Consider the following 20,142-nt stretch of genomic DNA (forward strand, 5'->3'; position numbering starts at 1 on the left):
TAACAAAAACATTTTTTGAGAACTCATAATGTTTATTCCTTGGATGAATCCATTATATTTATTTAGTGTCCCAGGAAGGACGATGGGCATATTGCTTGCAAAAGTTGATTTGAACTGATAGATTCCACTAACTTTTTTTTTGTCTTTTTTTTTTTTTTTTGTCTGCCTTCTTCGAGAATGGGTGTCAACCCTTAATAACACCTAGCCTTAAGAGTCCCTGGGTTGATTCCCGACCTCGCCAACTTTGTGGGGCTTCCACAACTTGCCCACATTCCCTGGCAGCTTCTGGCAGATGGAGTTTCCGGCCCGCGCTCCTTTCTGCGAGAGGTCGGTGGCCCTGGGCAGAGCGCGCCGTCTGACCGAGTATCCGGAGGCCAGTTCCGCGCTGGGTCCACGCCCTCCTCGCCCGCCGCTGCCTGCATGCCAGGCCGGGTGGCGGGGCTGGCCGTCGCTGCTCGGAGCTTGGGCCCTCCCCCGGGGTGATTTCAGCGTAGAAGGTGGAAATGCGGAAGTTTCCAGGGCCGACTGACAGATGAGGCTTGCGCCTGGCTTGGTATGCTCCGCGGCGACTCTGCGGCGCGCCGGACCCCAGCTCTCCGCACCCCGCGACCCTAGAAGCCACCGAGCAGCCGGCGGGCCATGGCCACTCTGCCCAGCGCAGAGCGCCGCGCGTTCGCGCTCAAGATCAACAGGTAAGACGCCCCCCGCGGCGCGGCAGGTCGCGGCCGGACATCCCAGCACCCGCGTGGCTCGGAGCATCGCTGCGGGGGCCGAGGCCGGACGAGTCCCTTCGCGTCCGCTGCAGGGCGCGCCTGAGACCTGGGGCGCCCGGTTCCCGAGGCTGCAGCGGTGGAGCAGCTGGACGCGCGGTGGCTCCTGCGCTGGGCCCGGCTAGGTCCTCCCCGAGAATCTCGGTGCTCCTGGATGTTCTCAGCCACCGGGGATCGCTTCCACCTGGGATCGCTTCCCCGCACAACCTCCCCCGCTCCGCCCTCCAGGTTCTTACAGGTGGCCGGGCCTCAGGAGGGTGATAGGCGCCGGGGTAACTGTGTTGGGCACGCCACGGAGTGTCTCATAAAGGGTTCCTTCCTTTGAGGCAAGTCTGAACGGAGGGAAAGAAGTGAAGGGCTAAAATGAGAGTTGCGTTTGAGGCAGGCTGCAAGACTTCTGTTGTCCTGAGCAGGGCTCTGTCCTCTCCTGCTTCATTATTCCAGAGTTTGGCTCCTGGTGGCATCGCTATTTTTATACCCTGCTCCAAAGGAGCCATGAAGTGGAAAAAGTGATTTTTTAAAAATTTCCACTTAAATAAACCAAAAGGAATGGCCTGTGACTGACATTTTGAGATTTACAGGACTCCAGCAAAAAACTAAGGAATGGGGGATCCCAACTCACCATCCAATTCCTAATCAAAGTTGTACAAACTAAATGTAAGCACATTTACTGCTCAAAGTTCTCAGTAAAGGTGCTTTAACTGCAGTTTTTCCTCCACTGAAAACTGCTGACAAGTATTTGGGACATTTTTGTCTTGCCCTGAGAAAGCTAGACTGTCTAGTTAAAAAATAATAGGAAACTCATCCTGAAGTGTCAACTTATTCTGTTGCCCACGGGGCTGTCCGATTTGTTCATCTTCATTTAGCTGAGCCTGTGAAAGGTGGATTCCACTGTAGGTTCTTTGTGCTGTTAGTGTGTGAAGAGGTTTGAATAACGAAGAATTAAAAGCCCAGAAAAACAAGGAGGTAAGGTCTTCTAGAGGGCATATTGAGCTTTATTACGATTTTATTTCCACTTGATATGTAACTGCCAGCAAACTGTTTCTCTTACTTTACTATTTCTTCATCTGTAAAATGAGTTTAATTATTTATATATATTGCATATTCATGTTGGAGACCAAAATGTATAAAGAGACTGGGTGCCATGGCTCACACCTCTAATCCCAACACTTTGGGAGGCCCAGGTGTGAGGATTACTTGAGCCCAGAGTTTGAGACCAGCCTGGGCAACATAGGGGGACCCCTGTAGCTACAAAAAATAATTTGAAAACATTAGCCAGGTGTGGTTGCATGCACCTGTAGCCCCAGCTATTCAAGAGGCTGAGGCAAGAGGATCGCTTGAGCCCAGGAGGATCACAGCTGTGATCATGCCATTGCACTTCAGCTTAGGTGAGACAGTGAAACCCTGTCTCAAAAAAACAGACAAAAACAAAAACAGAAACAAGGCATGAAGTATATCAGGGATCTCCCTATGGGAATTTTTTTCTACATTAGGGTTCATAACTGTTGCATGCCATGAGGGGCAATTCATTCAGGGAGTATAGGGAATCAAATGGAAGTCACTGATGGGTGTATTATTTGCTGTAGCTGCTGCTCCTCTGTCTTTGTGAATTTTAGGTCAGGAAGTGTGACTTGGGCAGAAAGATGTTAGAAACTATGGGGTTGGGCAGGGTTGATCTGGGGTGAGTGGCCAAGACCTGGAGTAATCCTACAGGCAGTCTTGCAAGCAACTTTGGGAGTCGGTGTCACCTGGGGGTTAAGAATAAAGACCCTGGTTAGTGTCTGATTTTCTTGCAAATTGGCTCTCAGCTACGAAGTCACTGTGCAACACTAGACATGTTACTTAACTTCTCTAAGCTTTGGTTTCTTTATATGTCAAATAGAGATAATCATAGTACCTACTTCTTATCACTGTGGGGAGGATTAAGTGAATAATAGGTACAAGGTCTGAATTGCCAAGTGCTTGATGTGTAAAATACACATTGGAATTTAGAGACAGTACAGAAAAAATAATGCAAAATGTCTTGTTAATGATTTTCATGTTGATTGCATGTTACTTGTAGTGTCTGGCTCAGAATAAATGGTAAATAATTCTTAGTTACCATCATTAACATTACAATCAACTTCATTGCTGTAATCATCTCCATCATCACCATCTTTGATAGCCTAAGATAGAAAGGTAGGAAGGCAAGCTGAAGTTGGAGAGCTTCAGGCAGAGATCAGTTTGGATTGGGTATGGAGATGCCAGTGGCTGGCTGGGAGCTTTCTTGGGGTCAATGTTTCCCCTCATGTGCCTTTCATCGGGTGCTGAGAACACAAAACACATTCAATGGAAGAAAATATGTGATGAAATCTGATCAAGAAGAGCCCCCTCAAGTTAAATAAAGTATAAAAGGTTTTATAATCCTCAGGCAAGAAAATGGATTGGAAATTCCTATTCTTAGAGTTCTGTTTTCCTCTTTGAAGCATTCTATGTATTGTGTGGGAGAGTTATGCTAAGGAGCTTGGCAGAAATTGTTATTCAAAGGAGCAGATTGATAAGGACATACCTAGTATTAATATATCATTTAATTTCACCATTTATTATTTACTCATTGTGTCCCAGACACTATGTTACACAGTTAATGGATTTTATGATTAAATTCTCACAAAAAGCCTATCAAACTCATGAAGTCTTGTACAGAAGAGGAAAAGGAATCTCAGCGATAGAGCTTCACAAGGCCATGTAATTTTTTCAAGAACAACCAGCAATGGCAGAGCTGGGATTGCAAACTGCTCCAAAGACTGTGCTCTTAATTGGGCCTGTTGTTATTTTGATCCATGTATCCCAAGAATTTCCCTTAAAGCAAGAGGGGAATTAATTTTTTTAAAAAATCATCATTTTGGTAGCAGCATTGGCAAAGTGTTCTGTGTCTGATTAGTGTTTAATATATAAACATTAACAATGTGATGTTTTGCAATGTTGAAGGTGGAAAAGAAATGTTTTCCCTTGCATGTCTACCTATTATTTTTTTTTAAATAGATCAAATTCCAAAAGTAAGAACTGTGTTGAAATATGGCCATTAGTACATTCGGCATGTGCTCATGAACATGAGTAAGTAGTAAGTAGTAGTAAGTTCACCTTACTACTCAGAACGGTGTAAACTATCCCTTAAAAATATTTGTGGGATAAAACCAGTATGCTTCCTGTTAATGAAGTATTCAAATCTGATATATTAAAAATATTATTTGTAAAGAGTTCAGTTCTGGTCGGGCGCAGTGGCTCAAGCCTGTAATCCCAGCACTTTGGGAGGCTGAGAGGGGCGGATCACGAGGTCAGGAGATCGAGACCATCCTGGCTAATCCGGTGAAACCCCATCTCTACTAAAAAATACAAAAAACTAGCCGGGCGACGTGGCGGGCGCCTGTAGTCCCAGCTACTGGGGAGGCTGAGGCAGGAGAATGGTGTAAACCCGGGAGGCGGAGCTTGCAGTGAGCTGAGATCTGGCCACTGCACTCCAGCCTGGGCGACAGAGCGAGACTCCGTCTCAAAAAAAAAAAAAAAAAAAAAATAAGAGTTCAGTTCTGTCCACACCAGTCTCCAGAAGGAGTAAGTAGACTATCTCACAGTCTGAGAAGAGGCCCACAGTCTTTAAATTCTGTTGGCACTGGCCTCTCATGCTCTTATAAGTTCTAAATTTCATGTGTTGTAAGCCATCATATGGGACTTGTTTTGTCTTGAGCGCCAAGTGTAATTGTATAACTTATTAATGGTTAAGCATTCCGCTAGAACCCGCAGCTCAGGAAGGTATAAGAGAAAGGACCTATCACTGAATGTTTCTGAGGTAGAAAGGTGAAATTAATTTTCTTGTAAGTGCTATATACTTGTCTTCATTTCCATTTTATTGTTGCTGACTTGTGGGCCAAGGAAAGACTAGATCTAAGTTGGGTAGTTCATAATAACGTTTACGTTTGGGATTTCAGGCGCTGCTCCATTAAATATCATAACACGGTTACTTGTAGGAACATCCAGTCTTGAGTCTTGTTAACTGCCTTTTTTCTTACTGGAATTTAGTGCCTTTGTAGATTATAAAAATTATTACTAATACTCTGAAAATTTATTAAACAAAATCTTAGTGTCTTTCAAATATAAAATAGATGTAAAACTTGATCAAATATTAAAGTAAAATGAGAACCTTGGATAAAGAGGACAAAAGTGTCCCTCTTTGTCCCTCTTGTGGATAGTCAGGATTGAAAGGAAGGAAAAATAATGACTTACACTTCTAGAATGCTTTCTATATCATAACTCATTCACCTCTATGAAATAGGAGCAGTGACTATCTCTGTTTTACAGATGGAGAAACTGAGTGCAGAGAAGCTATAGAAGTTGTTCAAAGTCACATACAACTAATCAAGATCAGAGCTGAGATTCAAATGTAGGCTGCCTGGCTCCAGAATCTTCTCTTTTAATCATTATACCATGCTGTCATCTCAGTTTTATTTTAAAATAATAATAAGTGCTACATATTGTACTAAGAACTTTATATACCTTCATCCTTTCAAAAAAGGAGCAAACAGGGCTGGGTGCAGTGGCTCACACCTGTAATCTCAGCATTTTGGGAGGCGGGAGGATCACCTGAGGTCAGGAATTCAAGACCAGCCTGGCCAACATGGCGAAACCCTGTCTCTACTAAAAAGTATAAAAATTAGCCAGGCGTGGTGGCATGTGCCTGTAATCCCAGCTGCTTAGGAGGCTGAGGTGGGAGAATTGCTTGAACTTGGGAGGTGGAGGCTGCAGTGAGCTGAGATGTGCCACTGCATTGCAGCCTGGGCGACAGAGTGAGACTCTGTCTCAAAAATAAAATAAAATAAAATAAAATAAAATAAAATAAAATAAAATAAAATAAAATAAAATAAAAAAGGAACAAAGTATTAGGCATAATAATCATCAGCAGAGAGTGATTTTATGAAAGATAAAAACAGGGTGGTAAGAAGAGAGAATAAAGTTACATAAAGATAGCATTTAAGAACAACCATAGGCTGGTTTTAGTGGCTCACACCTGTAACCCTAGCACTTTGGGAGGCCTAAGCGGGCAGATGGCTTGAGCCCAGGAGTTCGAGACCAGCCTGGGCAACACAGTAAAACCCTGTCTCTACAAAAAATGCAAAAATTAGCCAGGTGTGGTGGCTTGCACCTGTGGTCCCAGCTACTTGGAAGGCTGAGATGGAAGGATCACTTGAGCACAGGAAGTTGAAGCTGCTGTGAACAGTGGTTGCGCCACTGCACTCCAGCCTGAGTGAAAGAGCGAGACTCTATCTCAAAAAAAAAGGAACAACTCCAATAATTTTGGGCATAAGGACCAGAGCACAATGAGCTACAGAGAGCTTTCTGAGAAGCATTTGCTAATTTTATCTGCAAAGATAAATATAAGCATAAAAATATATGTATTCAAATGTATAGATGTGTATCTGCAGTGAAGGCAGAGCTGTTGCTTGGTAGTAGGGTGGCTGGCAGAGGGAGGTAGTGTGCTTTCAGGAATTGCTTTATTTGTCTGATGTGGTCTAGACCAAAGACCAATAGAGGTGCTTGGGCAATCAGACTCAGAATTTTTTATCTTTCACGTTTAGAATCGGTTCCTTCCAGATTCTTGGAAAAGGTCCATTTGTGCTTTAGGCATCTAGTGCTATTCTGAAGATTCCTTACAAAATGTATACCGAAATAACCTTCTACCAGGGTGAATGTTCTTCATTTGGAGTTCTTTGAGTTCCGACCATTTACATATATTGATGAAGCTAATGTTTACTTCTTCACAGACCAGTGGAAAGAAAACGTAATAACATGTAGTTACCCAGGGAGAGATGAAGAACTCAGGGGACCAAGTCTCCCATCTCAACTCCCCACAAAGCTAGTGTTAGAATAGGATGATGTTGAAAACACCTAAACTTTCCATCCTCTTTAAGGGACCATGAGAAGGTAGGGGTGTGACCATACTCAGACTTCTTGCTGAGAAAGCTAAGAAATAGAAACACTTAGTTCTTTTCAGTGGCAGGTGCTTATTAATGTTTGGCCCATTTGATAAAGGGTTAAAGCAACATGAATGTGCTACCCCTGTTCCCACAAGCATCTAGTCTAATTTCTTTCTTTCTTTCTTTCTTTCTTTCTTTCTTTCTTTCTTTCTTTCTTTCTTTCTTTCTTTCTTGCTTATGTCTTTCTTATTCTGTAATTCCGTGCCTTTTGTCCTTCCTTCCTTCTTCCTTCCTTCCTTCCTTCCTTCCTTCCTTTCTTTCTTTCCTTCCTTCCTTCTTTCCTTCTTTCTTTCTTTCTCTCTCTTCTTTCTTTCTTTCTCTCTCTCTCCTTTCTTTCCTTCTTTCTTTTCTTTCTTTCTTTTCTTTCTTTCTTTTCTTTCTTTCTTTCTTTCTTTCTTTCTTTCTTTCTTTCTTTCTCTCTTTCTTTCTCTCTTTCTTTCTCTCTCTTTCTTTCTCTCCCTTCCTTCCTTCCTTCCTTCCTTCCTTCCTTCCTTCCTTCCTTCCTTCCTTCCTTCCTTCCCTTCTTTCCTTCTTTCTTTTGTTCTTTTCTTTCTTTGACAGAGTTTAACTCTGTCACCTAGGCTGGAGTGCAGTGGCACCATCTCGGCTCACGGCAACCTCTGCCTCCTGGGTTCAACCGATTTTCCTGCCCCACCCTCCTGAGTAGCTGAGATTACAGGCACACACCCCCACGCCTGGCTCATTTTTGTATTTTTAGTAGAGATGGGGTTTCACCATGTTGTTCAGGCTGGTGCAGTCTAATTTCTTAGCCAGTCAGCAGCAGAAAGGCTCTCTGGGCTCTAGGTAAACACATGAAATTTGTGTAGTGTGTTTAAGTGCGGTTCCTGTGCTTCTGGAGTTGGCACAGTAGTGGCACCATTTGCTATATCGACAATGGGCGATATAGACCAAAAACAGATTGACACCTCTGAAAGTATATATGAACACATGTTGATGCAGTGTTTCTGGTGAAACTAAACAAATTGGTAAAGTTGGCCTAGGGTACAAGACATTATGTCATGTCCCACTGCATTACGATTAAACACAAGATTAGAAAGGAGAAATGATGGCAATAGATCCAGAGTTTCTCCAGCTCTCTATTCTCATGTTCATCATCATAGATAGGAAAATGCAGCCAACCCTCCTCATCTGCAGGTTGCACATCCTGGATTCAGTCAACCACAGATCAAAACTATTTGGAAAAATGTAGATGGTTGCATCTGTACTGAACATGTACAGACTTTTTTCCTTGTCATTATTCCATACATAATATAGTATAACTATTTATATAGCATTTACATTGTGTCTAGAGATGATTTAAAGTATTCAGGAGGGCTGGCCACGGTGGCTCACGCCTGTAATCCCAGCACTTTTGGAGGCCAAGGTGGGTGGATAACTTGAAGTCAGAAGTTTGAGACCAGCCTGGCCAACATGGTGAAACCCCATCTCTACTAAAACTACAAAAAAAAAAAAAATTAGCCGGGTGTGGTGGCAGGTGCCTGTAGTCCCAGCTACTCAGGAGGCTGAGGCAGGAGAATCACTTGAACCTGGGAGGTGGAAGTTGCAGTGAGCCGGGATCGCACCACTGTACTCCAGCCTGCATGACAGAGCAAGACTCTGTCTCATTAAAAAAAAAAAACATGAACAACTCTGCATGTAAATCAAGATAGAGCTACATTATACTTTACACAGGCTGTATAAAATCCTATTGATTAGATGTAAAATGATTTATTAAATTAATTTTCTATTATTGGGCATGAAGATAGGTTCCAGGCTGGGCCCAGTGGCTCATGCCTGGAACCTGCCTCCCACTGCTTTGGGAGGCAGACACAGGAGAATCAGTTGAGCCCAGGAGTTCAAGACCAGCCTGAGCAACATAGTGAGACACCATCTCTACAAAAAGCAAACAAAACATTAGGTAGACAGGGTGGTGCATGCCTATGGTCCCAGCTACATGTAAGGCTGAGGTGGGGGGGTCACTTGAGCCCTGGAGTCACTTGAGCCTCAGGCTGCAGTGAGCTATGATTGAGCCACTGCTCTCCAACCTGGGCCACAGAGGGAAACCCTATCTCAATAAAAAAAAAAAACAAAGAAAAAAACCAAAAGAGATAGGTTTAACTTTTCACAATAGAGTTTGATGGAGCAGTCTTATGTATCTTTTTCTGTGCTAGTGCAAACACCTTCTTACAAATTTCTAACAGTGTAGTTGTTTGGTCATAGGAAAGAAACATTTTTCAAGCTTTTGACTGCCAAATTGACTCGCAGAAAATGTATACCTGTTTCTGCTCCTACCAGTGGCCCTACGAATGCTCCTTTCCCCACATTCACACCCCCACCGAGTTTTATCATTCTTTTAAATCTGTATTTGCCAGTGTTGACCTCTTCTCTTAAATGCCTGTAACCTCTTCCTGTTTAGCTTCTCTCCTAGGTCGGAGAGTGAAGTCTGAAGTCATTCTTTAGGGATTAAAATAGTCAGGCATTTCTCCTTTTTTTCTTTGCCTTACATACAACCATAAATGGTGAGAACCTCTATCCTTTTTTGCTTTCTGCTTCTGTTCCTTTAATAGGTGGATTAATGATAAAGGTAGATTGTTCTAACAACTTAGTTATTTCTTGATTTTGTTGTAAACTCTAGCTGCCAGACTGTAAACTGTGCTTTTTACTTTGCTTAACAATGTCATTTAATCCACCTCCTCCTTTGGGTGCCTAAGCCATAGCCCTTTCAAATAAAATAGCAAATGGAAAATCAGAATCCCTTTCTATCACAAAATAAGATTCCAGATTACATAACTCACTGTATGTGTTTTCACTTGGATGAGAGAATGGAGACTATAGACCTCTTTCATACTTATTTTTAACGTTCCTTTCCCTCTAGAATTGGTTTCTGGGGTAAAAGGAAACAGTAGTACCACTCTGCTCAGAAACCTCAAAAAACTTCATGACTTCTATCATTTTCATCAAAGGGGAAAATTGATTGTTCTCCTGTGATAGAGACCAAAAATACAAATAGCTAAACTGGAACTAGATTAAGAAAAACAAATTAATCAGCTCCACCCTCTCACTCCCATCTCTTCATAAGTTAGTAGGCTTATGAGTCCTAGGCTGCTTAGTTCATTCATTTATTCACTCATGCCAGCCATTGAGGGTTATTGTGTTCTAAGTGCTGTGCTAAGCCCCAGAAATACAAAGACAAGTGAGTCATGGGCCTACCCGCAAGAAGCAAGGAGATTTACTCAAAATTAAGAACTGGAAAAAGAAAGGCACTTTCCCTGGGCTCGTAGCCCTCCATGACTTCAAAGTATTCCTCTGTGGGGTCATGCCACTAGGGATAATAGCATTATCCAAAACATTTTTGGAAATCCTTTTAGAATTATTGTCAGGGACTGCAGTACATTTATTTTTAAAAAGAAGCTTGGTGGTTTAAAAAAATTTTTTTTTTTTTGAGGGAGAATCTACTTTATTATTTGAAAAGTTTCAAAAAATATAGAAAATACAGATGATAAAATGGCAAGTATCTAAGGGTCCACTTAACAGAGTTAACACGTTAACATTTGTCACTTTTGCTTTAGTTGTTTTTTTTTAATTAAAAAAGAGAACATTACAGATAAATGTGAAGTCCCTGTTATTCTGTTGCCCATTTCTGTTCTCCCTGCTGCTCCCGGAGAGTACTAACACAAAGGTGTACTTTTGGGGTGTGAGTGTGTGTGTGTATATGCATATCCATAAACAATATATGGTATAGCTTCTGGAGGGAGCCAAAGTCATTAGCACTCAAGCAAGCCTATTAAATAAAGTGATATCAGCTTGAGTTAAAGATAAGATATTGCCATGAAATAGTGGAGCTGATTTTTAGGCACCTTGTCAAATAGTTCTGAAAGTAATTGCAAAGAGGAGTTCCAAAGGTGAGTTCAGAAAGACAGCTTTATCAGAATAAATTGCATGGTCCCACATACAGGAAACTATAAAGAACAGCAGTTATTTAGAAGTGTTCATTCTGACAATGTTTTTCAATTATTCCTTAATATTATAATCACTTACTCGTTTCCTGAAATCACCAGGAAATTTTTCAAAAAGATTTTTCTCCCTCAATGAATGTACCCACAATTTGCATTTGACTCAAGATAAACAGTTGAGTCGATAACATGTTTATTTTTAAATACACGGTTTTAAAACACAGAATAAAAATTCTACCTCATTGCTTGGAGACTCAATTAAGGAAAGTATGCACATTAGCAAAAAGAAAATGTGATATTTGCTCAGAAGTCTTGAAATGGATATTTTGGCCTTCGTATGACTGAATGGTCAAGCTTGGCTCTCCTGTTTGCTCAGGGAGGCCCAGTCCCTCTGCTGCCACGGGTAGAAATACTTTTTCCTAAATCGCTGCTTCATCTCACTGCCATACAGAGCAATATTCAGGGCACAGCCAAAACCTTCTTTAGCAGACCTTTCTGAGTTCTCTCTACTCAACTTTCTGCTGTGTAATATGAGCACTCTAGAGAAGTTGGGCTGTCCTCAGGAAATTACACTTGGGGGTCTGTGGTTCCCCAGGAAGGCAAACTGGAGCTCCCTAAGGGGTGCTAGTCATCATACGGCATTTACACTAGCATTGCAGTCCACTTTCACCTATGCAAGTAGAAAAACTCAGGCTCAAAGTCCACTGACAATGCAGGAGTCCCTTATCTGCTGGTTAACATAAATGTTGTTTTAAGATGATGGCCATCTGTTGTCTGTGGGAACAAGACTATCACCCACCTGTTGGCATGCTGGCTGGTTTAATATCTTACTCTTTCATTCCAAATAACTACCTGGTCTCACAAATCCCTTTAGATGGGGTATCCAATTTACCTCCTGTATCTTATTCTCTGTCCAATAATGTCATTCAAATCAACAAGATATTTCACTGATTGCCTGTGACTTTCTCTAGGTATTATGGGAGATTTAAAACGCAGACAAGCAGTCTATGCCCTCAGAATCCAGCTGGAGTGAGTGGGTGACTATAAATGCAAAAGTTAGAGAGCATGGGGAACAGTGTATGATTGTGTGGCTGGGGAGGGGTAAGGACAAAAACTCAGAGAGAGAGAGAAACCTGTAGCCCTGGCTACAGTAGGGCAACACCTCTGAGGAGATGAGTCTCAGCTTGGCCCTGAAGGGAGGTGACTCACAGATGAAACAAACATGGTGGGAAGAATAGTTAGCAGTGTGCAGAAGGCATTGGAAGGGATTCCAGGGGAGGACTGAGGAGGGAGCCACAGTCATTCTGATGTGAGGTAGTGAGATCTGGGATTAGACTGGGTCATCAGAATGGAAAAAAAGGGCCTGCTTCTGCAGACAGTTTAAGGGAATCAGCTGGATGTGGGAAGCAACTACATACGTATTCATTCACTTCATGCATATTGATTATAGCCCACTATGTGCCTAGGACTATTCTAAGTGCCAGGGATAGAGTCATGAATAAGATAGATAGACAGGGTTCTTGTTCTTAAAGAAGTAATATACCAATGGGGAGACAATGAAGAAATAAACCAGTAAATAAACAAGGAAACATCAGATAAAATAAGTGTGATGCAGAGAATGTAAAAGGGCCACTGAGAGGGCATGGATTCTTTAGATAGGATGGTCAAGGAAAGCATCTCTTAGAGAAAACCTCTGAGCCAAGACCAAGCAGGGGAATGACCAAGCACATGGCTGAGGCAGGAATAAGTTTGGTGTGTTGGAAGAAAAGCAAGAGCTGGTCTGTCTCTAGTGGAATGAATGAGGGGAGAAGAGGAGAGCTGAAGAGGGAAGTTAGCAAAGACCAAATCACATAAAAGCCTTAAAGGCAATGGAAAAAATTTAAATGTTATTCTAAGTGCAATGGTGTATTAGTCCATTTTCATATTGCTATGAAGAAATACCCAAGACTGGATAATTTATAAAAAAAAAAAAAAGTTTAACGGACTCACATTTCCACATGGCTGGGGAGGCCTCACAATCATGGAAAAAGGCAAAGGAGGAGCAAAGGCATATCCTACATGGTGGCAGGCAAGAGAGCATGTGCAAGGGAATTGCCCTTTATAAAACCATCAGATCTCATGAGACTTATTCACTATCATGAGAAGAGCATGGGGAAAAGCCTGCCTCCATGATTCAATTATCTCCCACGACATGTGGGGATTATGGGAGCTACAATTCAAGATGCGATTTGGGTGGAGACAAAGCCAAACCATATCAAATGGGATGGTTTATGGAGCAAGGTATGATGTGATTGACTTTTGTGTTTAAAAGATCTATTGTACAAAGAAGTAAGGAGTGGAAGCAAGGAAACCAGTTAGGAGGCAGTGGAGAATCCAGGAGAAAGATATGATGGCAAAAGTAGAGAGCAGAGCTGAGAAGGAGAGAAACAGTCAGCTCTGGGATACATTCTGGAGCTAGGGCTGACGAATTAGATATGGGGTGGGGCAATAAGAAAAAAAAAAGAGAAATCAAGATGTCTCCAGGGTTGGATATTGATGCTTTTAACAGAGATTGAAAAGATTGGAGGAGAAGCAGCCTTTTAGGATGAATCAGGAGTTTAACTGGGGACATATGGAGTCTAAGATGCAGTTAGACTTTCAAGTAGAATTACCTACTATGCAGTTTTATTTAGGAATCTGAAACTCAGGGGAGAGGTCAAGGCTGGATATTTAAATTTTCAAGTAAATACCAAACATATTTTTACATAAGAAGGATAAAATATTGAAAAGATTTTGATAAGTTTTTAATAGCCACAAAGCTATATGCATAATATGGTATCATTTTAATTAAAAAATAAATATGGCCGGGCACAGTGGCTCACACTTGTAATCCCAGCACTTTGGGAGGCTGAGGCAGGTGGATCACAAGGTCAGGAGATCAAGACCATCCTGGCTAACACGGCGAAACCCTGTCTCTACTAAGAGTACAAAAAATTAGCTGGGTGTGGTGGCGGGCACCTGTAGTCCCAGCTACTTGGGAGGCTGAGGCAGGAGAATGGCATGAATCCAGGAGGTGGAGGTTGCAGTGAGCCACGATTGGGCCACTGCACTCCAGCCTGGGTGACTCAGCGATACTCGTCTCAAAAAATAATAATAAAATAAAATAAAATAAATATATGCATAACTCTCTACAGAGATAAATAGATCAATACATATGACAAGGAGAGAATCAGAAGGACATATGCCAATGTGTCATGAGTGTTATCCCTGAGTAGTAGAATTATTGATGACTTTTTTGTACTTGGGACATGCATGTATGAGTGTAGGTATGCATGCATATTTTTCCTCAAAGAATACTTTTGTAATTGGAAGAAGAAGCAATTATAAAATAAATGGCACCAGGATTTCCATCCTGGTCAAATGGGATAAGGATGATGCCAATGAGAAATTATGAAAATTGGAAATGAGAATTAGTTTTGAGAGGATGACTTTTTACTTCCCTCGTAGAGGTTTTGTTTAAGACGATGTAGTAGACTGTACATTTACATGTATTTGCTGTCCCTCCCTATGGGAGGATTTTACTTTTCACCCATTGAAGGTGATGTGGTCACTTGGAGGTGAAGAAATAGTTTGGGCTTTGTCACATTATCTTTCTCCTATTCTAAACAATCTGCAGTGTTCCAGATGGTGTATGATCTGTCATCCTGCATCCTGGAGTAAAGATGATTAAAGCAGAGCTGCAGCTGCCCTCTGAAGGTCTTTGTTTTTATAAACCACTGAGATTTTTGGATTGTCTGTTATCTCACCATAACCTAGCCCACCCTAACACAGATGAACATAAAATACAGACCATTTCTATTGGGCAGCTTGAAATACAGGCTTGGGGCATCAATGGTAGGTCAGGATGGAAAATATTGATTAAAAAGTCATCTATGAGGTGGAGATTGGGACTGAAGAATGGATACATTTTCTAAATGGAAAGTATAAGGGGAAGAGAAGAGGAATGGGCCTAGAGGAAGAGTCACTGTCAATCCATACAAGAAAGAGGAGATACAAAAAGATAGGAGGGGGCATTTGGCCAACGTATGGCAGTCAGTTGTAGTATCAGAAAAGAGAGCTAGGAAGGCAGTTACAAAGATCACATGCCAAATTATGAGGGCAAAGAGCCATTGGATTTGCCCTGAAGGTGGTCATTGAAAACCTCTGAATTAGCAGTTTTAGCAGAGCTGTGGGGAAGGAAGTTAGGTTTCATAAGGTTATAGAGGGAGTCCATGCAGAGGAAATAGAGGAAGCTGGTGGAGGCCACTCCTTTAAAAAGCTTGGATGAGGCAGAAGAGAAATGGGACAAGTGGTAACCAGAAGGCCCCTATAAGGCTGTGACTTTTACACAGATATGACACACAATGCTGAACAAAGGATGCGCTGATCTTGCAGAGGAAGGATGTGTTTTATTCCCAAAAAATAACTCTTACATATGGGTAAAGTTATTCAAGAGACCGTATGCTGTCTAATGTGCAACAAGTTTTGCTTTGCACCAGCATTAAGACTTCTAACAATAAGTAAAATATTCTATTTAGATACTTCTTCATAGGAGATTTTGAAACTCTTATGACACTGACATACTACCTTTCAGAATATGGTACTGTTTAAAATTTTATTATTTTTAAATTTATCTTCATATGTTTGAAGTTGAAAAATTACAGGAAAGAGTACTTTTATAATTATATTTTTCTATTTACAAACCACGTACTGTGTGCTGAATTTTGCCTTCCCAACATCTTTCAGGGGAGTGTGGCCCTACTCGCACTTTGAGTTCAGATTTCTGGCCTTCAGAACTCTGAGAAAATAAATTTCTTTTGTTTTACACTATCCAGTTTGTGGTAATTTGTTACGGTAGTCCTGGGAAACTAACAAACCACCCCAAAATTTAGTGACTTAAAACAGCCATTATTATTTCTCACAGTTCTGTGGGTTAGCAATTTGGGCTGGGCTCAGCTGGACAGTTATTCTGCTGGTCTTCCTGTGGACATTCATATGGCTGCCATTATTGGGTGGCTCAAGTGAAGCTGTAGGGTCTAAGATGGGCTCCCTCTCAAGTCCAGGGTCTTGGTGCGGTGCTGACTGTTGGCTGAGCTTTCCCTCTTCGCTTGGTCTCTTGTTGTTCAGCAACCTAGCTGGTCTTTTTTGCATTCTTAGCTAGTAAAGGGAACATTCTAAGAGAATGAAGGTGGAAGCTGCAAGGCTTCTTGAGGCTTAAGTCTAGAACTCTCCAACGTCACTTCCACCACATTCATTGGTTAATGCAAGTCATAAGGCAATTCAGCTTCAAAGAGTAGGAAAATAGAATCAACCTCTTGATAGGAGAGGCTACAAAATTGTTGGTCATTTTAATCACAGCACCCAACCAAAAAAGTAATACTATCCCGTTTCAAATTTCAGAATGTTTAAGCAGAAGGTCTTCTCTTTCCCTACTTATATCACAATACCCATTTTAGTTGGCAGAGAAACTGAGACCAAATAAAATTGACTCCTTCAGAGTTACCAAGTGAGTCATGCTTTGTGAGAGACACTTTGACCCGTAGAAGACAACTATATGTCTGGAAGAGCTAAACATAGTCCTGCCTGGAGGCAGGTATATGAGCTTAATAATCCCTTGAGATGCTCTTAAATTCTGTAATTACATTGATGGACTCCAGATTGCAGAGCTGTCTGGTCCAGAGATAAAGCAGCAGTTTGAGAGTATCAGAGAGAGAAGGTGCCTGAAAATTGCCACATGTCCCCAAAGGCAGGATTTGAGGCTAAATTAAATGATTAACAGTCACCAAGCTCTTTATTCTCAAGAGTTAGCAAATAAGCTTAGAAACTCAATGACTGCTGCTGTCTAGTGTTAGTTCTTGAATGGCAGAATTAAAAATGAGTAGAAAAAGAAAATAGAGACAGAGACTAACATGTCTGAAAGATATGTGCTGTGGGCAGTCTTAGAAGGGTCACCCCTATATCAATTAGGATTGCTTTTAGCTGCTGCAAGTAACAACCAATCAAACCTTAGGGGTTTAATTATTTTTTTCTTACATAACAAGAATGCCAGTGGTTGGCCGTGCAGCCTTGGTGTCATGGGCCCCAGGGTACCACTGGAGACTCCGGTTCTTTGTGTCTTTGTGTCCCACCATCCTTAGTGTGGGGCTTTCATCCTTATGGTCACATGATGATTCCTAAAACTCTGTACAGTGAATCAGTATTGGAGACAGGAAGAAGAAAGAAGGTAAAAAAAGGACATGCCAACTAACTTTGCTCCCATTAAGAAGCTCTTCTAGAAGCTCCCATAATGACATTTCTTTATGTATTTCATTGTTCAGAGCTGTATTAGCTCTGTCTACAAGGGAGGTTGGCAAATGTAGTTTCCATTAGCCTGGCACATTGTCACCCCCAACAAAACTAGGGTTGAGTTAGAATGAAGGGGTTAATGGATATTGACAGGCCACTAGTAGTTTCTGCATGGCCTCCAACAATTGCTATGGGTATAGATTACTAACAGAACTTCCACTATGGCATCATAGCATCTCTATCCCACTACTACCTGTAGTAGGACCAAATCATCTAATTCCAGGAGCCTGACTTAAAGAAGAGGAATATTGAGGCTTCTAGGTCTAGTATTAATCAAGGTAAGCTAGCTGTGAGAACAAACAATCTCAAAATCTCAGTGAACTAACCCAACAAAAATGTGTTTCATGCTCATATCACAGTCTGATGCAGGTCAAGTTGTTCTCCTCCAAGCAGTGACTCAGGGACCCAGGCTGCTTCCATCTTACAGCTCTACCATCTTGTGACTTCCAAGTTATGTTGGCATCATTCAGCCAGTGGCTAGGAAGAAGACAGAGTGAAAGATTGTGCGCCCAATTCTTAAATACCTCCACTCAACAGTGGGACACATGGCTTCTACTCACACTGCCCTGGGGAGGACTGCTCACAAGATCCATCAATCTGCAAGGAGGGCTGGGGGAATATATTATAGTTCTTGCCTGGCGGCACTTCCAGCAGCAACACTTCACTATGAAAGGGGAGCATGAGTCTTTTGGGGGCAGCTGGCCTTCTGTGCCACAAAACCCCAGTCACAAAGAAAAAGCCATTATCAAAATATTCAATAAACAGTGTAGACCTAGTGTGATTTGCTGTTGTCTGATAAAAACTGTGTTGTTTTAGTCACAAGGATCTGGATGTGGGAGTTACAAGGAAAGCAAAAGCCAAATGAGTACAGCTGAAGCACCTGAGATCCTAGGAGGAGACAAGAAGAATACAAAGTGTCATTGTCCTATCAGCCAGGGAGGAAGATGGTAGGAAACAAGACCATTTAAAATTTAATTGCAAGGGCTAGGCACTGTGGCTTACGCCTGTAATCTCAGCACTTTGGGAGGCCAAGGCAGGTGGATCACTTCAGATCAGGAGTGCAAGACCAGCCTGGGGAACATGGTGAAACCCAATCTCTACAAAAAATACAAAAATTAGCCAGGCACGGTGGCATGCGCCTGTAGTCCCAGCCACTCAGGAGGCCAAGATGGAAGGATCAATTGAGCCTGGGAGGTTGAGGCTTCAGTGAGCTGTGATTGTACCACTGCACTCCAGTCTGGGTGACAGAGCAAGACCCTGTCTCAAAAAATAATAATAATAATAATAAAATAAAATCTAATTGCAGTCAAGGCCACAGGAAGTGTCAAGTGCAACTGAAGACTTCCTAGAAATCCCATACATTGATAAGCAGCCAAGTTGTTCAGCCAGTTTTTTTCTGAGAACAACCAATTTTAAAATATTTTAAGAAAAACCACAATATTGAGATATTTTTAAACAGCTTATATTTAAACAGCATATATTTAAACAAAGTGATTAATTTAGAATTCATATTTTATTTGAGAAAAAAACAAGATGTTCCTGGTCTGGCAGACGGCATTCTAAAATATTCACTCCCACTTGTGGAATGACTGAGTCATAGTCAGCCCCTCCTCTGTAGAGGAGGATTTATAGGAGAAACCAAGTCATGTTACTTTTTGTGACTACTTTTCTTTGGGTTTGTTGACTCCTCTTGTTTTATTCACCTAATCACTGAATAATCTGTACAATCAGACTGCCTTATTCATGTTGGCAGTTGTTGTAATAATAACAAAGGACAGAGCCACTGCTACTAACAGAAAGCAGGGCAGACCTTTGAGGCTGAGTTTTGGGAGACGAGTCTGATTCCATCCCAGCTCCACTGATTCCCAGCGGGATTTGATTCAACATCATAGGACCAAATCAAATAAAAAGTATGAAAATGCTACACAAATCAAAGAGTGCTAAAGACATACTAATGAAACATCTGTAAAAAGGGAATAAGTAGCACGTTTCTGAGGTAACGTGTAATACAACTGGCACAGGGTTCCTCACTTAGTAGATGCTCAAAAAAGAAAATAAAAAGTTAACATGGACAAAGTAAAATAAACTGGAAATGGGAGGTGGAGAAGTGTTAAAACAACTGCCACCATAATAACGTAAAGTAGGATTTCAGCTCATTTACAAGCACAGAGGTTATATGGTAAGTCCTCACTTAATGTTGTAAGTTCTTGGAAACAGTATTTTTATGTAAAGCAACATAAAGCAAAATCAATTTTGCCATAGGCTAATGGATATAAACAAGAGTTAAGTTCCAGTACATATGTGATGGCATATTTCCAGTTACAAAATATCAACAAACTTCTGAGTAAATAAAGACCAAAAGACTCCTAATATGAAACATTGAAATAAATGTGAGCTATACTTGCATTTAAGAAAAATTAATACAAACAAGTACAGTAATTATTTACTGAGTTATTCCAGTTCAGGGTCGTGGATGGCCAGAGTCTATCCCGGCTGCCCAGTGCCAAGTTTGGAACCCACCCTGGTCAGGGCCGCATCCTATCACAGGTTGCACTCACACACACCCTCACTGGGACCATTTAGACACACTGATTCACCTACTGTGTGCATGTTTGTGATGTCGAGGAAGCCGGAGTACCCTGAGAAAGCCCACGTGGGAGAACATGCACACTCCACACACGGTGGCTCCAGCCAGGAATCGATTTGTTTTCTCATCAACGTTATAACCCAATGATTTTGAATGAAACATTATTTGATAACCTGCTGTATTTAGAGTTGACAAAATTTATCCCTCTGAAACACATATACACACACACACACGCATGCTTGCACATACACATGCACACACGCAGGCACACACTGCACACACTTAATGCTAAACTTGTAAGGAAAGAGATTTAAAGGCAAAAAGGAAAGTTGGACCTTAAATTTCCCCTGGACCTCACATTTTCTGAGTACTGAAAGATATGGTAGATACACACGATTGCCTTTTCCAAAAAGTAACTTCTATGGAAAATCCTGACAGTTATAAGAGACTACAAAGGTAATTTG

The 20,142-nt window shown here is 41.6% G+C and overlaps 1 protein-coding gene across 1 annotated transcript in view; it reads left to right on the top strand.

Annotated features, from left to right (window-relative positions):
- The first annotated feature begins 409 nt into the window (after nt 1–409).
- DOCK8 (dedicator of cytokinesis 8) overlaps nt 410–20,142 on the top strand; it is a 239,730-nt gene continuing 219,997 nt past the window's right edge. Inside the window, exon 1 of the mRNA XM_030920159.1 lies at nt 410–692. Coding sequence (XP_030776019.1) covers nt 640–692 — 53 coding nt within the window. The 5' untranslated portion in view covers nt 410–639. The remainder of the gene's footprint in view (nt 693–20,142) is intronic.

Source organism: Rhinopithecus roxellana, chromosome 16, assembly GCF_007565055.1.
Source record: "Rhinopithecus roxellana isolate Shanxi Qingling chromosome 16, ASM756505v1, whole genome shotgun sequence".
Lineage (NCBI taxonomy): Eukaryota > Metazoa > Chordata > Mammalia > Primates > Cercopithecidae > Rhinopithecus > Rhinopithecus roxellana.